At 49.5% G+C, this 23,793-nt stretch overlaps 2 protein-coding genes across 2 annotated transcripts in view; both read right to left on the bottom strand.

Moving 5' to 3' along the window:
- LOC142313072 (uncharacterized) overlaps positions 1-23,793 on the bottom strand; it is a 102,271-nt gene that overhangs the window by 8,827 nt on the left and 69,651 nt on the right. The window contains exon 9 of the mRNA XM_075352055.1: positions 2,571-2,667. Coding sequence (XP_075208170.1) covers positions 2,571-2,667 — 97 coding nt within the window. The remainder of the gene's footprint in view (positions 1-2,570; positions 2,668-23,793) is intronic.
- LOC142312384 (uncharacterized) lies at positions 3,223-5,454 on the bottom strand. Its single transcript, XM_075351325.1, has 4 exons — positions 5,122-5,454; positions 4,917-5,040; positions 4,736-4,833; positions 3,223-3,423 (listed from the first exon to the last, which is right to left on the bottom strand). The coding sequence occupies exons 1-4, from the start codon at positions 5,374-5,376 to the stop codon at positions 3,223-3,225; spliced, it is 678 nt and encodes a 225-aa protein (XP_075207440.1). The 5' UTR covers positions 5,377-5,454.

The raw sequence follows: 23,793 nt of genomic DNA, 5'->3' as shown, positions 1-23,793 counted from the left end.
TTGGCATTATTAGCTCAGCAGCCTCATTCACTTATGGTCCGGCAGTTCCGAAATTGACCTGACACTAAGGGGCCGCTAGAGATTAGTCGTGTTCTTGACAAATCCGTGAACAACTGCGGGATATCTGAGTGACTCCCCCGGCTATTTGTGACAAAAATATTTAGAGAATCCATCTTTATAATAAAAAAAATCCTTAGTCCGACATAATCCACCGGTAGAGCATTCTATACATTCTATATGTGAGAAGCACAGATAGCATTGTCAGTTCTGCTACAGCGGATGATTGCACTGGCGTCTCGCATGGGTATTACCCCGCACGGACTGATCTCAGGACAGGAGCGCTTCAGCTGCATGGAAACACATGCAGCCGACCCGCTGCTGGCTGGAGATTGAGCACCATGATGCGATGCGACACTCGGACAGTGACAATCAAAGTTCAATCGAGTCTATGAGCCATGGACTCAGGGGAACCCTGACGTCACCGCGAACAGCCGGTCACTGCTGAGTGATGAGCAGTGCAGTGAATACCCCCGGAAGTTAAGAGGACCTTTGAAAACGTCATAGTCATGTGACCAGTCTGTAAGCCAATGTCTGTAAAACATTCACACCAGCTGGTCACATGGGTATGACGTATTGGAAGGTCCTGTAAGTCCAGTGTTGGTTACCGGGCGGCACAGCAATGATCGATTGCGGAGGTAGAAGCGGCCTGGAGACAGTCTGCAGGACGCGTCGCGGGACCTGTAAGTATGATCATAATGTTTTTTTTAATTATGTGCTTTCTTTTTACAGCCCCTGGACCCGATCTGTAACACGAGCTTTCCAGGGATCTTACAAATCGAGATCGCCTATCCCTATCTAAGAGTTACATCTTCGTTAATTTGAATCTCCCATTTCTAGCACCAGTTCTCTGGAATGTGCTACAGGAAATAATCTGATTGATTGTCACAATGTGACTGCAGGATAATGAGGGACAGCGGGCTCCTATACTGTCACTCACGCTAGGGAACCCTAAACTGTTCCTAACCTCTCGATTACCCCTGAAGATGGAGATGCCCGAGTCCCGTGTCTTACTGTTCTCCTGACCATATCTAATTTGTTATCCCCCGGGGAAGGAAGGAGCAGGGAAATGATGGAAACACAGATTAAGACAGACAGGACACGTTGCAAACTCACAGAAATAAACAGTAAGAGATTAAGGAGAAAAGCAAGAGCAGAAAGGCAGCAACAAAAAGACAACAAGGGTTAACACCGCAGGAGCTCACAGCAATAATACACAACAACCACCCATAAGTCTGGATCACAACACCTCACCAGACCAGTATAGGTAACTTATAGCTGGCATTAATGAAATAGTCCAGCCAGCATATACAGAAGGGGAGCGATAGATACTTACTCCTCTACAGCATATGATCAAAGAGATTAAAAAGCAGACCAGCAGAGAATAACTCTTGCTAAACTGAGCAAACCTGTGTTTCGACACATGCGTCTCCCTGCGCTGCTCACAGACATCAGAGCAGTTAACATGCGGAGTACCAGAATTTCCACAGATCCTGACGCCGCCATGACAGTTGGCAAAACCTGCAAAAATCTCCTTGTAACATTGATCCACAACATAGACGATTTCAAAGAGATTTTTTTTCAAAGACGAACATGAAAAAGTTACAGACAGAGGCCGGATATTTAATGGGGTTGTCCAGGGCTATCGTATGCGATCGTAACCGCCCCCATCGTATGTGCGGCACATTCAATTTGTTGAACGTGTCGCACAAACGATTATTTGCCGTCACACGTACTTACCCTTCCATACGACCTCGATGTGGGCGGCAAACATACACTTCCTGGAGTGGGAGGGACGTTCGGAATCACATCGACGTCACGCGGCAGCCGGCCAATAGTAGCGGAGGGGTGGAGATGAGCGCGACGTAAACATCCCACCCACCTCCTTCCTTCCGCATTGCTAGCGGGAGCCGCAGGATGCAGGTAAGATCTGTTAATCATTCCCAGGGAGTCACACACTGCGATGTGTGCTACCTTGGGAACACTGAACTACCTCACGTTCAATTTTTAGCAATTGAACGACGTGCATGCGATGAACGTTTTAACGTTCAATCGCAATCGCACGTAGCTGTCACACACTACAATATAACTTACAATGCCGGATGTGCGTCACTTACGACGTGACCCCGCCGACACATCGTAAGATATATTGTAGCGTGTAAAGCCCGCTTAAGAGACTGGGGTTCCTGAGAAATTGTGCAGTTTGACTCCTCTCAACGCTGGTCCTGACTGTAACTAGGGCTTATTTTTGGGCTTATATTTCAAGCATTCTCCAAAAATCCCATAAAATCATGCTATGCCTTATTTTCGGTTTTGGTTGTCTTTTCGGAGAAACAGGGTATTCATGAACACTCTGCAGGTCTTTGAATTGCCTTCATAATGACATACAGAAGGCAGTAGAAACAAACAGCAGAAGAAGCAAAGAAAACACAGGTGAAAAACCCCCAGAGCAGAAACCCTAAAAATGTAAACACAAAATTAGTGCAGAAAGTACATGAGTAAAAATCTCTTACTAAATAGAGCTGGAGGAAACACATCCTGAGGAACATCGGGATCTTCTTGTTTACAGTCCTGTGGGAGAAGAGGATGGGAACATCTCTCTGGTGTTGTCCTCTTACTGGATAGAACTGGAGGAGACACATACAGGGACTGAATTCATTCCTTACATACAGATTATTATAGGCCGTGTGTATTTAGTCCTGTCTATTACCTGGTGATGTGAGGGGCTGGGGAACCTCCATCATGACGTCCTTGTACAGATCTTTGTGTCCTTCTAAATACTCCCACTCCTCCATGGAGAAATAGACGGTGACGTCCTGACATCTTATAGGAACCTGACACATACAATGATACTGTCACCCCCTGATCCCTTCATAGCGTTACTGTATAATGTCCCAGCAGTGTCACCTCTCCAGTCAGAAGCTCAATCATCTTGTAAGTGAGTTCTAGGATCTTCTGGTCATTGATGTCCTCATGTATCGGGGGGTGAGGTGGAGGCCACGTAATTGGGCTCAGGGGTCTTCCCCATCCCTCAGACACAGGGGCCTGACAGCGCTCACTAGAGGTCTTCTTCACTACTGTGTAATCCTGGTTATGGAGAGACACAGTAATAAATCTCACTTCAGACATTTCCAGAGTCCTCACCTCTCCAGTTCTGTCCATCTGTTATTCCCATAGATAAGAATGATGTAATGTGACGTCATCAGACTCTCTCACCTCTCCAGTAAGCCGGAAGAGGATCTCTAGGGTGAGGTATAATATCCTCTCCGCCATCTTGTCCCTGTCCATATCCATCCTTGATGGGTCAATCAGGAGAATTCTCTTATATACAAATTCTCCACTGAGAGGATCCGATATTGTAGGGACCTGAATGGGGAAAAGATGACGATGTAACATCATAAACAATCCGGTGTAATAATACAATTACTGGAGATAAGCGTTCACTAGATAGGGATGATTTCCGCACGGCCATGAGGAATCCAGACTAACTCTGCTGCCTTATTACAGTGAATGGATCCTTTGGGGGTTTCATCTGAATCACGTAATTTGAAGAATTACACGTAAACCTGTCACACTAATAGGTTGAGGAGAAGGGACTTGCTTCACTGTGCCCTGAACCAGGCTTATACAGAGAGGCATGATTAAGTGCCTAACCAGTCATCACCAGAGCCTCTGAGGTTGGACTTTGCTGACAGTAGGCACCAGTTACCAATACGGGGCAGTCCCTGGTTGTTGTGTTTCACCAAGAGGCTGAGCGGTGTATCATGAGAAAGATGGAGTGGGAACCACTGCCTCTAGGGAAGAACAGGAAGGATAAACCCTGTCACTTACTCTGAGCAATCCTGAGCTCCCCGATGTCCCAAGACAGGTTCTTTCACCTCGTGCGACGATCACGTGTCTATCCCTGTCTTACCCTAATCACAACTGTGATTAGTGAGCAGGTCAGGAGGAGCACTAGTCCTACTTTATGATAATGACACAAAAGGAAAACGACAGACAAAGGAAAAAAGAGACTGCATTCCCAAACAACAAGTGGTAAAAAAGGGGGATGGAAAGAGAAATTAATAAAAAGGGAGATGAACAATAGGAAGACACCAAAGAAAACTTCCAAGTAGCAATCTCCAGGATCAAATTCCAAACAATTTTTCTTTCCATAGCTCTCACCTCTATGCCAGCACCATGGAAAAGCAAGTTATCACTGGCATCTATTGAGGTAAAATGGTGAGTACTTATACCAGGGGGGAGAGCAAAAATCAGAACAGCTGAGACAACGCAGGATGGTAAGCCAAGAAAGACACAAGGGCCTGCTTAACCCTAGCAGTGCCAGCAGAAGGATAGTCTGCACAGATACGTGGAAGGCAGAGCAGATCCAACTAGTGCTGGCGTGCACTGCGACTTTCAGACCCATGGGATAGGGGCGACCTCTCTCTGTCCAATAACCTGGTATCGAAACCCTGATGTAAGTGTTCAGTGTAGAGAACGGGATAAATGTGATCCATAAGTCACAGACAGATGGAGAAGTCACATCTATGATCAGCTCTTATCCTGCCATCTCCACCGCTCTCATTACACAAGTCTAAAACATATAATACTGGTGGATAAAACAAGACTGAGCACAAGACCTTCACAGCCGTCTACACATCATAGGGAGATTTCATGCCACCTTCTCTCCATCTACCTGATGATCCTGAGGAACATCGGGATCTTCTTGTTTACAGTCCTGTGGGAGAAGAGGATGGGGACATCTCTCTGGTGTTGTCCTTTTACTGGATAGAACTGGAGGAGACACATACAGGGACTGAATTCATTCCTTACATACAGATAATTATAGGCCGTGTGTATTTAGTCCTGTCTATTACCTGGTGATGTGAGGGGTAGGGAAACCTCCATCATGACGTCCTTGTACAGATCTTTGTGTCCTTCTAAATACTCCCATTCCTCCATGGAGAAATAGACGGTGACGTCCTGACACCTTATAGGAACCTGACACATACAATAATACTGTCACCCCCGATCCCTTCATAGAGTTACTGTATAATGTCCCAGCATTCCCAGCAGTGTCACCTCTCCAGTCAGCAGCTCCATCATCTTGTAGGTGAGTTCTAGGATCTTCTGGTCATTGATGTCCTCATGTATCGGGGGGTGAGGTGGAGGCCACATAATTGGGCTCAGGGGTCTTTCCCATCCCTCAGATACAGAGGCCTGACAGCGCTCACTAGAGGTCTTCTTCACTACTGTGTAATCCTGGTTATGGAGAGACACAGTAATAAATCTCACTACAGACATTTCCAGAGTCCTCACCTCTCCAGTTCTGTCCATCTGTTATTCCCATAGATAAGAATGATGTAATGTGACGTCATCAGAATCTCTCACCTCTCCAGTAAGCCGGAAGAGGATCTCTAGGGTGAGGTGCAATATCCTCTCTGCCATCTTGTCCCTGTCCATATCCATCCTTGATGGCTCAATCAGGAGAATTCTCTTATATAGAAGATCTCCACTGAGAGGATCCGATATTGTAGGGACCTGAATGGGGAGAAGATGACGATGTAACATCATAAAGAATCCGGTGTAATAATACAATTACTGGAGATAACCGTTCACTAGATAGGGATTATTGCCGCACGGCCATAAGGAATCCAGACTAAAGGCCGCTTTACATGCTATGACATCGCTAAAGAGATGTCGTTGGGGTCACGGAATTTATGACGCACATCCGGCTGCATTAGTGATGTTGTTGCGTGTGACACCTATGAGCGATTTTGAATCGTCGCAAAAACGTTCAAAATCGCTAATCGGTGACATGTCCCCCTATTCTCAATTATCGTTGCTGCTGCATGTACGATGTTGTTTGTCGTTCCTATCGCTATCCTATGTTGTTTGTCATTCCTATCGCTATGTGTGACACCGCAGGAAAGAGGAACATCTTCTTACCTGCGGCCGCCGGCAATGAGGAAGGAAGGAGGTGGGCGGGTTGTTACGTCCTGCTCATCTCCGGCACTCCTTTTCTATTGGGCGGCGGTTCAGTGATGCTGCTGTGACGTCGCTGTGACGCTGAACAAACCGCCCCCTTAGAAAGGTGGCGGTTCGCCGGTCACAGCGACGTCGCAGACAGGTATGTGTGTGTGACGCTGCCGTAGCAATAATGTTCTCTACGGCAGCGATCACCACATATCGGCCATACGATGGGGGCGGGTGCTATCACGCTCGACATCGCCAGCAAATGCTAGCGATGTTGCAGCTTGTAAAGCGGCCTTAACTCTGCTGCCTTATTACAGTGAATGGATCCTTTGGGGGTTTCATCTGAATCACGTCATTTGAAGAATTACACGTAAACCTGTCATGCTAATAGGTTGAGGAGAAGGGACGGGAAATTCTCTTAAACAGAATAAAATCAATGAAAGGATCTGACATTGTAAGGACCTGAATGAGAAGGAGATGAGCCAATATGTAAAATTAATGGAGATAATAATGGAGGGAAGATATCATTTGATTAGGAAAAAAATTTTTTTTACATGAAATGAAGTAGCAAAACCGACCCATAAAAGTATTACACCTAAAATGGTATCAAGAAAATTTTCAGCTCATCATAGAAAAAACAAGTGCTCACTCAACTCTGATGTTGAAGCATGGAGACAAACTGATTTTTAATTTTTTTTTTTTTTTCACAAAAGTCTGATCTTTATTTACTACTAGAGATGAGCAAACCTGAAACTCAGACTTTTCCAAGATAGCAAAGTTCAGGTTTGGAGTTTGGAGGCTTTACTTATGGAAACCACTCTCGTGTGATCAGATGTATTGTGCCCCAAGAAATAAACCTGAAAAAACCCACCCTCCCCCGCAAGTGATGTGTTTATGGCTGCATGTGGGCGAAGACCCGAACTGCCAATCAGTGACTCCAAATAAAGTTCAGGTCAAGGTCAAGGTCAAGTCCAAGTCCAGCGACACAGATCTCTGTGTGAGAGCCCATCTACCATCGGTACTTGCCAACTGTAATTGTTTGGGGCCTGGTGAATGCAATTTTTTTTTAGAGGGTGTCTGCTTTCTTTTGGGGGAGTCCGCTTTCGTTGGGGGGTGCCCGCTTTCTTTGATAAGAGTCGTGCTATATTAACTTTTTTAGATGCTTGGACATTTGCTAATGGATCCGCAACTAGGGTTTATTTTTGGAGTAGGGCTTATATTTTAAGTATACTCAAAAAAAGCCCCCAAAATGCTAATGCAGCTTATTTTCCAGGTAGGTCTTATTTTCGAGGAAACAGGGTAGAAAGAGCTGATGGTGCCTTTGTGACGCCCCTGGACTAGTCAGGTCATCACGGGGTACTGCATGCTCTTTATCTCCCAGTGCAGGACTCAACCCCCCATGGTTCTGGGTTCCCACCTTATAGTACTGCCTCCATCAGCATCAAAAAATCCTAATCACACCTCGCATCACACCCTGTCAGGCACACCAATGGGCTGCTAAGCTGGAATAGGGCCGCCCACCTAGGGGTCAGGCAGGGAGGTGGGAGCTGATAAGTCAGTTGGCTCCAGGGGAGCGAAGTGTGAGGAAGCTGGGAGTTGGAGCTCCCAGGGGAGAAGTAGATTGGGTTGCAGACGGTGGTCTGGACCTGGAGGAGTCGGAGTCCCGGTTGTGGATATTTGGACTGGGTGCCTGGCTTAGTCTAGGAGGACGGTCAGCATCTGCAGTCCAATAGCCGATCTCGGACCCAAAGCACGTCGGGGTACATAGACCCTAGGTCGGGGAGAGGCTTTAAGCAACCCGGCAATTTACCTGCGAAGGACAGGGCCTTTATGGACTGTCCCCATGAAGCTCAGATATCGGGGGCACTAGCGCAACGAGGGGGATAGGGCTTTCCAAGCAAAGCAGCCAACTGAAATCCCAAGCGTGAGCTCCTGAGAGCAAGCTCCTCTATTCATAGTAGGGAGCGGGGCCCGGACAGCTTCAAGCTTACGTGCCCCTTAGACACTACAAAAATCTGTGCATGGAGGCAGGCTCCGGATCATCAGGCAGTACTGCAGGAGACGGAACCCGGACGAGCTTCTCCAAGAGGGCAGCGGCACCCAGAGACTTCATTTACCACGTTGTCAGCATCTGCTTTCCTTCTGAGTGAGTACCTGATCATCCCCTGCTTCCAGCGTGCCTGCGCTCCCCCTGCAATCCATCCCACCATCCAGAGTCCCGGGGCCTTCCCCTACCCGTGGAGGGTAACGTCATCTAGCTGCCCCACTCCATCAACCCGGATACTCCCAATGGCAGTGGCGGTACTCCCTATTACCGCACACCACGGGTGGCAATACGAACTATTTAATTCCCCTGTAAATAACCCCCCATCACGTTTTAGAGTGACCCTGAGCTCCCTGGTCCGGAGACCCTCGAGCCACGAGTAGCGACACCCGAATCCGAGTGGTTCAACCACTGCTGGGGCGGTACACCTTCTCCCCCATACACAGAGGTCATGTGGTCACTCCTGAGTCATTATATCAGTCCCAGTTACAAGGGAAGTAAGATGAAATGAAAAATACTTAAAGGGGTTATCTGGCTTATTTTTGTTTATTTCACTATTGGGCTACATTGGGGCATTTAAGTAGATAGCAACTACCTACCTGCACTTCTGTCAGCCCCTCTTCCCCGGTTCAGAGCAGCCATGTGACCGCTCCTGCCGGGATTTTCCTGCTTTCTGTGATGTCAAGTTGACAGGGGCAGGAGCTTATGCTCGCCTTGTAGACGGGCATCACAGTGATGTCATGTAGCCGCCCTACTGGGCATGTACAGTGTGCCGGAGTCCCCCACCACCCCTCCCCCGCACCCTCCCCACATTCCGTACTCTCCCCGCAATCTCCCACACCACTGCTGTGGGGCCCGTGAGCTGGGGGGGGGGGGGGAAGGGGCCTGGCTGTGGCTGCCCGTGGTGTTAGCGCCAGCACCAGGCCCCCTGCTCAGGGTCGCACGTTAAAAATGTATCGGCATCACAGATGCCAATACATTTGAAATCACTGATGGAAGGGAGCACTGCGCTGCCTCTCAGTATTGTCCCTCTGTCTGTGCTCTCTGAAAGATCAGTACAGCATTGACGTCACTACTGTGCTGATATGGGCAGAGCGCAGAAGGCGGGCGGACGGGGAGCAGCGGCGGGGACCGAGGAGAGGTGAGAATGTATTTATTCCCTACATGGTGCATAATCCTATAAAGGGGTGTAGAGTGCACTGTGGGGGGTAGAGAGCGCTATGTGGGGGGGGTGCATAGCGTCGTGTGGAGGGGTGCAGAGCCCTATGTGGGGGGTACAGTGGGACATGTGGAGGGGTGCAGAGTGCTGTTTGAGGGGTGCAGAGCCCTGTGGGAGGGGGCTGCAGAGCCCTGTGGGAGGGGGCTGCAGAGCCCTGTGGGAGGGGGCTGCAGAGCCCTGTGCGGTGGGATGTGTACCGCCCCAGCAGCGGTTGAACTGCTCGGATCCGGATGTCACTGCTCGTGGCTCGAGGGTCTCCAGACCCGGGGGCTGCGGGTCACACCCAAATGGGGGCTATTTACAGGGCAAATATATATAGTTCGTGACGCCACCCGTGGTGTCCGGTAATAGGGAGTACCGCTGCTGCCGTTGGGAGTACCCGGGGTGATGGAGTGGGGCAGCTAGATGTCATTACCCTGCACGGGTAGGGGAAGGACCCGGGACTCTGGATGGTGGATTGGGGGTGTAGGGGGAGCACAGGCCAACTGGTTGCAGGGGTTAATCAGGTACTCAGCAAGAAAGCAGATGCTGACAACGTGGTAAACCAAGTCTCTGGGTGCCGCTGACCTCTTGGGGGAGCTCGTCCGGGTCCCGTCCCCTGCAGCACTGCCTGGTGGTCCATGGCCTGCCTCCTGGCACAGTATTTTAGAGTGTCCAAGTGGCTAAACTTGGAGCTTTCCGGGCCCCGCTCCCTGCTAAAGGTAACAGAGGAGCTTGCTCTCAGGAGCTCACGCTTGGGATTTCAGTGGGCTGTTTTGCTTGGAAAGCCCTATTGTGCCGCCCCGTGCTCAGCGGCAGGCGAGCCGCTCGGGTCCGGACCTTCAGTGGGTGGCTCGAGGGTCTCCGGACCCGGGGGTCCACGGTCACTCCGATCTAAAAGAGGCTGGCGGTTTGTGGATGTAGGTGTACGGCCGGAGCGGTGTTTGAGTTCGTGACGCCACCCACGGGTTGTGGTGAAGGTGGACACCACCTGTGCGGTTACGGGGCACCCGGGGGAGATGTTGCGCAGCAAGATGTTAACCCCACCATGGGTAGGGATGGTGGCCCCGGGACCCGTTGGGGGGTAGTTGGGCGGTGTAGGGAGATATGCGGCCGGAGGGCATTGTTGTACTCACGATTAGTAACATACACAAGTCTCTGGTAAACCAAGGTGATGGTGGTCGGTGCCCACAGCCGGCTGCAGTCTGGTCCCACACCCGGTTGGTGGTCTCTGCCTTTCTCCTGCACCTGTTTGTGTGATGATGGACTACCTGAACTTGCAAAACAGGAGTCCGCTCCCCAGCTTGTGATCGTCGGAGGAGCCCTTTGCCCGCAGACACTGGCCCGTGGGATCTCTCTGCCGTGGCGGTGGCTTTCTATCCCCCTCGTTGGGCTGTTGTCTTCAGTCGGGACTTTGAATGGGAAAGGACCTATAGTCCTGGCCGCAATCAGTTAATTAGCTAGGCCCCAGTAGCTTCTGGACCTAGATTCAGGGTCTGAGTACGCCCCTTTGTGCTCCGGTTTCCATTCGGTTCCCAGGGTCGGTACCAGCGGGCCACTACCCTGTCTCGGTCCACCACGGTTCCACCAGAGCCGTCTTCCCAGCTCCTGCAGGCAGAGGCCTCCGTATGCCTCCTAGCTAAAGGTGCCCGGGCTCCAACCCTGGCACCTGTCAGTTAGCTGCAGACCTGTTACGCAGGCCTGCTTCCACTTCACTTAACCTCCAAAAGTCATCTAACATTTTTCCCGCCTCAGGCACTCTGTACTCCTCGGTGGGCGTGGCCAACCACCTGGCTCCGCCCCCTGGTGTGTCCATCAAGCTCTGAGAGTGGTGACTAGGTTTTTAATGGTTTGGCTGCGGTCACCTTGTTAGGGGACTGTTGCTGTGCGGGGCTCTACCTATGACTACCTGGCTGGTCCAAGGCGTCACACTATCCCCTTCGTTGCGCTAGTGCCCCCGATCTATGAGCTTCATGGGAACAGTCCATATAGGCCCTGTCCTCCGCAGGTTAATTGCTAGGTTGCTAGAAGCCTCTCCCCGACCTAGAGTCCGTGAACCCTGTTGTGCCTTCGGTCCCAGCCCGGCTATTGAACTGCGGCTGCTAGCTATCCTCCAAGACTAGCCAAGCACCCAGTCCCAATCTCCCGCGACCGGGTCTCCGACTCCTCCGGGTCCATACCACTGTCTGCGACTTAGTCTGTTTCTCCCCTGGGAGGTACAACTCCCAGCTTCCTCCGAGCTCCTCACATCTCGAGGGCTACTTCTGTTCTGCCTGTCAGCTCTGCTCTGCTCTCCACTTCCTCCCTCGCTAACTTCCAACCTCCCACCAATCTGTCTGACCCCTAGCTGCCCTATTCCAGCTCAGCAGCCCACTGGTGTGCCTGATGGGGTGTGGTGTGAGGTGTGACTAGGATTTGTAGATGCTGGTGGAGGCAGTACTGCAAGATGGGGACCCAGAACCATGGGGGGTTGAATTCTGCACTGGAGAGAAAGAGCGTGCAGTACCCTGTGATGACCTGAATAGTCCAGGGGCGTCACAGATGCAGAGCTCAATGTGGGGGGGGGGGGGGCACAGAGCCCTAAGTGGGGCGGGTGTAGAGCCCTATGTGGGGGGGTGCCGAGCCCTATGGGGGGGGCTGATATTTCTAATTCTGTATTGTTGAGAAATTGGTGTTGGACAGAGTACTGACAGCCCATGAGTATTCAAAGGGCGGGCAGAGGGCAGGGCTGGACAGTGAGGCTGGGCGGTGCCAGCTCTGACTGTGAAGCTTGGAATAGGAAGATGTCATGTTTGGTTGACCTGCAGGTAAATAAACTATCTGCAGAAAATAAAGGGATAATTCAAGAGAAACAAAAGTTAGAAGACAAAAAAAAAAATGTAGGGATGTTTAAGATGACAGTACAGCACAGATTAGCTTACAGAAAATGTTGGAGTTTATGTGGAAACAAATCCTTTTAGTACTGAACTGATGCCCCCATGAATGTGTGAAATATAGGAGAATACCACTGTGAATCCAAATCTCTGTTATTAGCCCCGACCAGGTAAAAAACAGCCATATACCGTATATGCCGGCGTATAAGACGACTGGGCGTATAAGACGACCCCCAACTTCTGCCCTAAAAATATAGAATTTGGGATATACTGACTGTATAAGACTACCCCGCTCCCAAATGAAAAAAAGTCTGCTTTGATTGCAACATGTTAATTTTAATTCCGCGAGAGCCGTACAATATGTTTTTAAAGGGCCATTGACAGATCAATCGCTCCAATGTACACTTAGTACAGCAAGGAATGCTCCTCCCTGCTGTATAAAGCCACAACTGGACTGAAACAATGGTACTACACTCTGCTACAAACAGACACACACAACTCTGCTACAAACAGACAAACACACACAACTCTGCTACAAACAGACAAACACACACAACTCTGCTACAAACAGACAAACACACACAACTCTGCTACAAACAGACAAACACACACAACTCTGCTACATGCAGACAAACACATACAACTCTGCTACATACAGACAAACACATACAACTCTGCTACATACAGACAAATACACACAACTCTGCTGCTCTGTGGGGCCTGCACCCGCGGCTCGGCGGGTACAGCACCCGTGGCATCGGCGGGGGGGGGATTGGCAGGGCATACATCTGGGGGGTTAGAAGCAGCTCACCGGGGCCTATAATGGGCACAAGTCCCCCTGTGTTAGATATCTCCCCCATAGTGCTGCCCATGGCCCCTATATAGATCGCACAAGTCCCCCTGTGTCAGATATCGCCCCCATAGTGCTGCCCATGGCCCCTATAGATCGCACAAGTCCCCCTGTGTCAGATATGGCCCCTAGGCTGCTGCCCAAAGTAAAATAAAACCCTCTTTCCTTATCTCCTGTCTGGCTCCGTGCTTCTGTTCCTCCACTTCCTGGTTGTCAGTGCGGTCATGTGATCGGCACAGCAGGCTGAGCTCTCTGCCTGTCTGATCACAGTGGAAGCAGGGACACAGGGAGAAACGCTGCAGGGGTAAGTAAAGCTTTTTTATTTTAGAAGGAGCAGCAGCCTGGGGGCCAAATCTAACACATGGGGGACATGTGCGATCACACTGGGACGCAGGCTCATAGAATATGCACCGCTGCCCCAGCCCCTCACTGCGTGCGATTTCAGCACCACCGGAGATGGACAGCGGCTGTGCATATTATATGAGCGGGTGCAGGAGATCAAAGGATGCAGGCCGCAGCGTTCCCCTGTGCTCCAGAGCTGCTGCCCCCACCTCCCCTGGACGCTGCAGTGTACATACACACCCCCCCTCCCCCCCCCGTATATCCGGCGTATAAGACGACCCCCCACTGTAGCCATTATTTTAAGGGGGTAAAAAGTCGTCTTATACGCCAGTATATACGGTATACAAAATAATAAGTGTTACAAAATAGCTAAGAAATATTTACATGTGATCATAAACATATAATATGACAGTGTCCGGATTTCAGTCATAGAGATGGCCCCGATGAGGTATTAGTCATTGCTCAGTATACAGTTGTGAGGAAAGAGTTAACTTTTTCCATGGTTAGAAAAATCATAGAAAATTCATTCTTCTTTGCAAAGTGCATGTAACAGACTCAGAGCGCATTCCAGGATCCAAGGACAAAGCGATAACACCTGTGCCTAGTCTGGGACAATAAGACTTGTGTTTTGCGCTTACGTCAGGGACCGAAACTCGTCTATGCTTTTACTGAGAAATGGAAACTTATGTTTATAATGAGAAACGAAACCAATGTCTCTGTACACGACACAGTTACACCCCTATTAGTTTGATAAACCCCATCTGTGTGAAAATAAATCAGTTCTTTTTTGGAGCGCACATCTCTTGCTTCTGTGTAGATATCAGCGCGTGCCTGTATCTTACCGGGGTTGAGGGAGCAGGGGAAGGGGGGGTTACCGGGACTCCCTCTGCATTATGTCATCGCTGGCAACTGTTGTGACCTATTGGTCAACCTAACATTTCTGCCGCTCGAAAGCAGGGACCCGCGTGTCTAATCCAGGATCCAGTGTACCATCTTGCCATCCCGAGGAGTAGGGGACCAGACGTGGGGACCAAAAACGCCTGGCCAGGTATGAGCTGAACCTTCTTCTGCTCTTTTGCTCCCCATCTCTGTTCTCTTCTCTCCACAACGTGCAAGAGGGACACTGTGAGTAGAAACTGGGTAATTGGCGGGTCACTACTGAACTCTGAGAGAACTTTTGCCAGCAGATGTTTTCTGTGTCCTTGTCTGTTTGCCTGCTTCTCTGTGCTTTGTCTCTGTTTGTCTGCTCTTCTGCATTTTGCCTCTGTGCTCTGTCCTGTCTAAATGGATGTGATATTCACTGCCCTAGTGTTCAACATATTCAGCCTCCTCTGAACAAAGTTAGGACACCACCTTGAAGTAGGAATACAGATAAGGAGTCAGTCTCTGGGTACTTCCAGGATAGGTGGTTCTAGACCTCACCTTAGGTAGGAATACAGATAAAGAGTCAGTCTCTGGGTACTTCCAGGATAGGTGGTTCCAGACCTCACCTTAGGTAGGAATACAGATAAGGAGTCAGCCTCCGGGTACTTCCAGGATAGGTAGGTCTAGTCCAAGGGACGTTCAAGGGTCTAAAAGCTGAAGAAAATAGACGATGAATGGGACAAGGAATATCAAAGGACAGAAGAGCTGGATGCACCCTGCAACATCTCATTACGTGTTACTATGGAAAAAGAACAGCCAGTCAGTCAGTCCAAGGAAGTTTATAAGACATTTGAATTGAAGGGGAAGGATCAACTAGACCCCAACAAATGGGACAAAATAAGAACTACCAGAGCGGGAGTAATAGCAGATAAATCATGGACTGTGGCATCTGGCCAAGCTTTGATGATAGCACTCATTCTTTTCTGCGCCCAGGAGCAAAGAACTAAGGGCACAATGGGACTAGTGCATCAGGGTCCTGTGGAGAATGTCAGCTCATTTTACTACAGATTGATGCAGTCATTCGCAGATGAAGGGTTGGACATACAAGCAGCCGCAATACGTCACCTAATGGTAAGATCCTTCATGGATGTGATACATGCACCTCTGGCAGTTAGGTTAAAAGCGTGCTGCCCCGAATGGAGAAACATGGAAGACATAGATCTTCTAGTCAACAAAGCAAGTGGCTTAGAAACCGACGCAAAGGATAAAAGGATCAACAAGAAAGTTGGCATAGCAGCAGTGGACGGTCAGCCAGAAGTCACAAGAAAAAAAAGAGACCGACCTGCTACTATTGTGGGATCAGAGGACACGTGATCAGAGACTGCAGAAAGAAGAAGAGGGACACTCAAAACCAACCCGAGAGTCAGGAAGAAAAGACTGCCTGACTTGCGGCAGCACGGGATAGGGATGCCAGAGGTCCATTTATACACGTCCCCCTTCACATTGGCAACAAGGATCTAAGAGCAGTGAACTCAATACTGGAGCCCCTCACTCCTGTTGTTCCTAATCCACATACATTGCTCACACAGGTACCGGCTACATCTACCCATTATACGGTCATAGACCTTGCTAATGCCTTTTTCTCGGTACCACTGGAGCCAGCATGTCAAGATCTTTTTGCATTCACGCACAAGCAAAATCAATACACGTGGACAAGGCTGCCACAAGGGATACAGCATTTCCCTGCACTGTATACTCAGGCTATGAGTAGTGTCCTTCAAGGCTGGCAGCCCCCTGACAGCTGTGTCCTCCTCCAGTACGTGGATAATTTACTACTGTGCTGCCCAAGCGAAGAAGAATGTAAAACATCTCAGCTCGGACAGACAAGAAGTATTCAGGAAAGCAAGCATTCCTAGAAACCTCAAGCAGCTCAGTGGATGTTTGGGACTAATATCATTCTGCAGATAATGGACTCCCAATGCGTCACTACTCATGCAACCATTATATGATTGCACGAAGAATGTTCCATTCTCTCTCACAGAAAAAGCCCGACAAAACTTCCAGCGTCTCAAGGAACTAGTGGTTGATGCACCTGCTTTGGCACTACCAAACTATGATCTCACCTTCTATCTGTTCGTAGCAGAGCTTCAAGGATTTGCCGGAGAAGTACTCACCCAGAAGACGGACAACATTATATAATCGGGTACTACTCCTCTCAACTCGACAACGTCACCAAAGCAGCACCAACCTGTGTCCGTGCTGTCACAGCAGTTTCAAACATACTGCAAAAAGCATCTGAAATCTCACTGGATTTCCCGACCACCATCCTTACCAGCCATGACATCTATGCAGCTCTCAACCAAGTGCAGCTGAAACACCTCTCCATGGCAAGACAAGTCAGACTTCAGTGCACGCTGTTGCTACCCCCAAACATCTCATTCGCTCGAGTAACCAGTCTAAACCTTGCTGATCTTCTGATCTTCACAAGTTTAGAAGGGGGAACAGAGGAAGAGAGTGACAGACGTACCAGCGCACCATTTGACCACGATTGTCAAGAACTCATCCAACATGAGGCAAAGCCCCTGCACAATATTCAGGCAACACCGCTTACAAATCCAGACTTTGAACTTTTTGTGGATGGTAGCAGATATGCCGATGACACAGGCAAGTTCCACACCGGATTTGCGGTAGTGACTTCACATGAAGTCTTAGCCAAACAACAGCTACCTCCGCGCATATCTGCCCAAGAAGCAGAACTTCTCGCCCTCATCTGGGCAATTGAGTTTCTGGAAGAACGAACAGCGAACATCTACACGGACTCAACATGGCATTGTGCACGATTTTGCCACTATCTGGCAGACTAGAGGATTTCTCACAGCAACAGGAAATCCCATCAGGCATGGAGCCTCAGTGAAAAAACTAATGGAAATATCCTTGAAGCCAAAGCTGATGGCAATCATAAAGGTTGCTGCCCACACCAAGGCCCAAACACTTGAGGCTAGGGGAAATCACTTGGCTGACCAAGCAGCAAAACAAGCAGCCTTAGGCGGGCTTTGCACGCTGCGACATCGGTAACAATGTGTTACCGACGCTGCAGCAATAGTCCCCGCCCCCATCGCAGGGACGATATTTTGTGATTGCTAGCATTGCGAAACATTATCGCTACGCCAGCTTCACATGCACTCACCTGCCCTGCGACGTCGCTCTGGACAGCGAACCGCCTCCTTACTAAGGGGGTGGGTCGTACGGCGTCATAGCGATGTCACACGGCAGGCAGCCAATAGAAGCGGAGGGATGGAGATGAGCGGGACGTAAACATCCCGCCCACCTTCTTCCTTCCGCATAGCCGGCCGGGACGCAGGTAGGTGATGTTCCTCGCTCCAGCGGCTTCACACACACACAGCGATGTGTGCTGCCTGCTTGAACGAGGAACAACATCATACCGTCGCAGCAGCGGCATTATGGAAATGTCGGACCCTACACCGATCATACGATAACGATGCTTTTGCGCTCATTAATCGTATATAAAAGGCTTTACACACTACGATGTCGACAGCGACGCCGGATGTGCGTCACTTTCGATTTGACCCCACAGACATCGCACCTGCGATATCGTAGTGTGCAAAGCCCGCCTTACTGCCTTTGAAGGAGACGGAAACAGTGTCAACGACGGAGGAAAAGACGCAGAACCTCTCTGAGACACAGGAAAACGCCTCTGAGGAAGAAAAGGCCGGATGGCAGGCCAAGGGGGCACAAAAAGTGGAGGGGATTTGGCGCCTAAACGGACTTTCCGTCCTGCCACGCAGTTGGTTCCCTGCCATTTTCCAAATACTCCACTACCCTATGCACGGTAGCACAAATTCAATCATGAACCAGATGCAACCTCATTGGGTAGCCCCCGGCTTCAGACAATACGCCTCGCAGAGAATAAAAGCTTGTCACATCTGTCAACAGCATAATCCAGGCCAGCTGACAAAAACCCCGCAAAGACACATGCCAAAGATGTTTGTCCCATTTGAAAGAGTACAAATAGACTATATCCAGCTGCCAAGACATGGCATCTACGAGTTTGTACTTGTCTGTGTAGACCTCTTCTCAGGATGGCTAGAGGCCTACCCTGTCAGCTCAGCCACGGCCAAAATCACAGCAAAAAAAACTGGCCTGTGAGCTGGTGCCCCGGTTTGGACTCCCTGAAGTCATAGAGTCAGACCGTGGTACCCATTTCACTGGACAAGATTTCCAGAATACCTGTTCCCTGTTAGGCATTCAGTCAGCCTTACACACATCTTACCACCCACAGTCATCAGGGAAAGTGGAAAGGTTAAATGGAACTCTAAGGCCAGAGTCACACTTGCGAGTGCCGCGCGTGTATCTCGCGCGAGTCTCTCATTGAATCACCCGGCACGGACTCACACTCTCCGGACACGAGCATCTCAGCTGCATAGACATACATGCAACCGACCTGCTCCTGTCAGGAGAGTGCGAGTCCGTGGCGGGTGATTGAATGAGAGACTCACACGAGATACACGCGAGGCACTCGCAAGTGTGACTCTGGCCTTAAGCTCAAACTAGCCAAGGCAGTGGAGGAGACTGATAGACCATGGACAGAATGTCTCCCCATAGCTCTTTACTCCATAAGGACCACCCCGCAGGGAAAGCACAGGCTCTCACCCTTTGAAATACTCTTTGGTAGTGCACCCAGATTAGGTAGCTATTTCCTGCAGGAATTACACCTGCAATGTGATAGCCTAACATTTTATGTTGTCTCCCTGCAGCAGAGACTAACTGAAACCCACCAAAGGGTCTATCCTTCTCTACCTGATCCTGATGCAGTTCCAGGAGCCCACTCCCTAAAGCCTGGTGACCGGGTCTACCTGAAGAAGCACGTGAAAAAGACCCTCGAGCCACGATTCGAAGGACCTTTGACTGTCCAGCTGACCACACCGACCTCCGTCAAATTAGAGGGGAGATCGACATGGGTCCATGCCAGCCACTGCAAGAAGGCCTAATACTGCTGATAGAAACACTTATGTGTACTTTCTTTTTGGGGCCTTCTACACCACGGCAGAATTCATTTGAGACCCACCATGAAGTGTTAGCAGAAAAGCTTGAGGTCACAGACTGCTGGATACGTACACGCGCACCTGTGACAGCCCCCTCCATGCCTTACTTAGCTATACCAGTCCCAATTTTCGAGGTTCTCCAAGCAGTAAATAGTACCATTGCCATACAGAGACAATTAATCATTGTAACCAACCAACATACTTTGGTACTGGATTACCTCACTGCGGCCCAAGGGGGGATGTGCCAAATAATAGGCCCTAGATGTTGTCACTACATAGACCCAAATGGAATAGGAGGATGGTTAATGGGGATACTGCAATCAGTATTCCAAGTGCTACTCTGTTTATTAGTTGCCTATGTAGTGTTTAAGTTGCTAATGGCTCTGTTTTCCCACTGCTTGAAGAGATGCAAATACAGTGATTATTCAGCACCAATATGAAATCACTAATATGCTTTCTTTCTTTTCTGCTCTTTCCTCTAGAAATCACCTTGGCGTATTATGATGTGACTCTTGTCGGGAGGTATGCAGGCAGTTTCTGGAGGATGGATGTGGACAAGACGTCCCTGAGCAACCCGCAGCTTGGATAGTATCTGGTGGCTAGCCTGCTACACAGCTTCTCGATGGGCCCCCGTCCATCACTCACGCCAAAGGTGGGATTGTGTGGAAAGAGTTAACTTTTTCCATGGTTAGAAAAATCATAGAAAATTCATTCTTCTTTGCAAAGTGCATGTAACAGACTCAGAGCGCATTCCAGGATCCAAGGACAGAGCGATAACACCTGTGCCTAGTCTGGGACAATAAGACTTGTGTTTTGCGCTTACGTCAGGGACCGAAACTCGTCTATGCTTTCACTGAGAAATGGAAACTTATGTTTATAATGAGAAACGAAACCAATGTCTCTGTACAGGACACAGTTACGCCCCTATCAGTTTGATAAACCCTGTCTGTGTGAAAATAAATCAGTTCTTTTTTGGAGCGCACATCTCTTGCTTCTGTGTAGATATTAGCGCGTGCCTGTATCTTACCGGGGCTGAGGAAGCAGGGGGGGTTACCGGGACTCCCTCTGCATTAGGTCATCGCTGGCAACTGTTGTGACCTATTGGTCAACCTAACACAGTGATCAGTGGTTGTATACGCGCTCTCAGCACTGACTGACAGCAGGTTCTAATGCTGAGTGGCTGTCAGTCATTGCAGGGGGAGGATAAATATGTGGTAACAACAGACATTTCCCTTATTTTCCCACCAGTATCGCTCGACATCAGCCATAAAAACTCAGTGCTGAAGTCGGTTTCTTATTGGTCCAGTTTCTTATTCGGGGCTGAAGTCGGTTTCTTATTTGGATTTTTTTCTGTTTTTCTTTTTACAGGTTTAGGCCTCTGTCACACTCATGTGAAAATCACGCACGTGCCACGAGACACGTATTTTCCTTGCGTGTTGCGCTAGGTAAGTACGTGTCTCCGGTACGTGCGGGCCACGTGTGTTCTCCGTGTGTTATCCGCGATAACATACAGAGAACCAGCAATTTATATACTGACGTGGTCCTTGCTGCTGTCCAGGGTACTGCTCTTCGGCTTCAGCCCTGCCGACTCCCTGCTGATGCTGCTTCCGGCCGAGCGGAGGGGTGGAGATTATAGCCCGTGATATCACGCCCAAATCCTTAACACGCCATAATGAGCGGCGGACGGCAGCAACTGTTTCCAGCGGAAGATTCTGCATGGCTGGTGGAGGTGAGTATGTTTTTTTTATTTTAAAATAATGACACGTGTTTCCCCGGCGCGTGTCACACGGGACCGCATCCACACTACATCCGTGTGGTATGGGTGCAAGCCGTGTGACACCCGTGATGCCGGAGAAAAACGGACATGTCGGCGTGAGAAACACACGGACACACGTAAGTACGGAACGGACACACGTTCTGTTCCAAAATACTTACGTGTGTCCATACCATTAGGAATACATAGGTCCACTTGTGTACGTGTCTACGGTACGTGAGAAAACTGCCAAACACGTCCCTGAAGTACAAACGTGTGACAGAGGCCTAAACAACGAACGTAAAAAAAGCCCAATAATAAAATACAATACAGCGCGGCGTTAGTTAACCCTTTCCATAACGCCCTTTGATGCCCATATTTGTGCCCGTTTTAACATTTTTGCAGCTGCTGCTCACTGTATTCACATCCGGGCTCCGCACTGCAGGAGATTTTATTATTGTCGTTTTTATTTTGTCAATAAAAACCTGTAAAAAAAAACTGAAGGAAAAAGAAGAAACCGACTTCAGCCTCATCATGAAAGCAAAGAAACAATAAAGACGACGACAGAAACAGGAAAACGAAGGAGAGAATAACAGAGACCCTGCACCTACCTCCACCTGCAGAGCCGCACACTAGATATATAATACCCTGCACCTACCTCCACCTGCAGAGCCGCACACTAGATATATAATACCCTGCACCTACCTCCACCTGCAGAGCCGCACACTAGATATATAATACCCTGCACCTACCTCCACCTGCAGAGCCGCACACTAGATATATAATAACCTGCACCTACCTCCACCTGCAGAGCCGCACACTAGATATATAATAACCTGCACCTACCTCCACCTGCAGAGCCGCACACTAGATATATAATACCCTGCACCTACCTCCACCTGCAGAGCCGCACACTAGATATATAATACCCTGCACCTACCTCCACCTGCAGAGCCGCACACTAGATATATAATACCCTGCACCTACCTCCTCCTGCAGAGCCGCACACTAGATATATAATACCCTGCACCTACCTCCACCTGCAGAGCCGCACACTAGATATATAATACCCTGCACCTACCTCCACCTGCAGAGCCGCACACTAGATATATAATACCCTGCACCTACCTCCACCTGCAGAGCCGCACACTAGATATATAATACCCTGCACCTACCTCCTCCTGCAGAGCCGCACACTAGATATATAATACCCTGCACCTACCTCCACCTGCAGAGCCGCACACTAGATATATAATACCCTGCACCTACCTCCTCCTGCAGAGCCGCACACTAGATATATAATAACCTGCACCTACCTCCACCTGCAGAGCCGCACACTAGATATATAATACCCTGCACCTACCTCCACCTGCAGAGCCGCACACTAGATATATAATACCCTGCACCTACCTCCACCTGCAGAGCCGCACACTAGATATATAATACCCTGCACCTACCTCCACCTGCAGAGCCGCACACTAGATATATAATACCCTGCACCTACCTCCACCTGCAGAGCCGCACACTAGATATATAATAACCTGCACCTACCTCCACCTGCAGAGCCGCACACTAGATATATAATACCCTGCACCTACCTCCTCCTGCAGAGCCGCACACTAGATATATAATACCCTGCACCTACCTCCACCTGCAGAGCCACACACTAGATATATAATAACCTGCACCTACCTCCACCTGCAGAGCCGCACACTAGATATATAATACCCTGCACCTACCTCCACCTGCAGAGCCGCACACTAGATATATAATACCCTGCACCTACCTCCACCTGCAGAGCCGCACACTAGATATATAATAACCTGCACCTACCTCCACCTGCAGAGCCGCACACTAGATATATAATACCCTGCACCTACCTCCACCTGCAGAGCCGCACACTAGATATATAATACCCTGCACCTACCTCCACCTGCAGAGCCGCACACTAGATATATAATACCCTGCACCTACCTCCACCTGCAGAGCCGCACACTAGATATATAATACCCTGCACCTACCTCCTCCTGCAGAGCCGCACACTAGATATATAATACCCTGCACCTACCTCCACCTGCAGAGCCGCACACTAGATATATAATACCCTGCACCTACCTCCACCTGCAGAGCCGCACACTAGATATATAATACCCTGCACCTACCTCCACCTGCAGAGCCGCACACTAGATATATAATACCCTGCACCTACCTCCACCTGCAGAGCCGCACACTAGATATATAATACCCTGCACCTACCTCCACCTGCAGAGCCGCACACTAGATATATAATACCCTGCACCTACCTCCACCTGCAGAGCCGCACACTAGATATATAATACCCTGCACCTACCTCCACCTGCAGAGCCGCACACTAGATATATAATACCCTGCACCTACCTCCACCTGCAGAGCCGCACACTAGATATATAATACCCTGCACCTACCTCCACCTGCAGAGCCGCACACTAGATATATAATACCCTGCACCTACCTCCACCTGCAGAGCCGCACACTAGATATATAATACCCTGCACCTACCTCCACCTGCAGAGCCGCACACTAGATATATAATACCCTGCACCTACCTCCACCTGCAGAGCCGCACACTAGATATATAATACCCTGCACCTACCTCCACCTGCAGAGCCGCACACTAGATATATAATACCCTGCACCTACCTCCACCTGCAGAGCCGCACACTAGATATATAATACCCTGCACCTACCTCCACCTGCAGAGCCGCACACTAGATATATAATACCCTGCACCTGCCTCCACCTGCAGAGCCGC

Source organism: Anomaloglossus baeobatrachus, chromosome 5 (genome assembly GCF_048569485.1).
Source record: "Anomaloglossus baeobatrachus isolate aAnoBae1 chromosome 5, aAnoBae1.hap1, whole genome shotgun sequence".
NCBI classification, from domain to species: Eukaryota; Metazoa; Chordata; class Amphibia; order Anura; family Aromobatidae; genus Anomaloglossus; species Anomaloglossus baeobatrachus.
The sequence above is the reverse complement of the archived record's forward strand: the minus strand, read 5'-3'. Positions and strand labels throughout refer to the sequence as shown.

What these genes read in the sequence shown, in the direction of transcription:
- LOC142312384 (XM_075351325.1), bottom strand. Translation starts at nt 5,376, where the DNA reads ATGGACAGAACTGGAGAGGTGAGGACTCTGGAAATGTCTGTAGTGAGA. An exon ending in TGGAGCTGCTGACTGGAGAG is followed by an intron (nt 5,041 to 5,121) that starts GTGACACTGCTG and finishes TGTATGTGTCAG; the next exon opens with GTTCCTATAAGGTGTCAGGA. An exon ending in ATGTTCCTCAGGATCATCAG is followed by an intron (nt 3,424 to 4,735) that starts GTAGATGGAGAG and finishes TTCCCCATTCAG; the next exon opens with GTCCCTACAATATCGGATCC.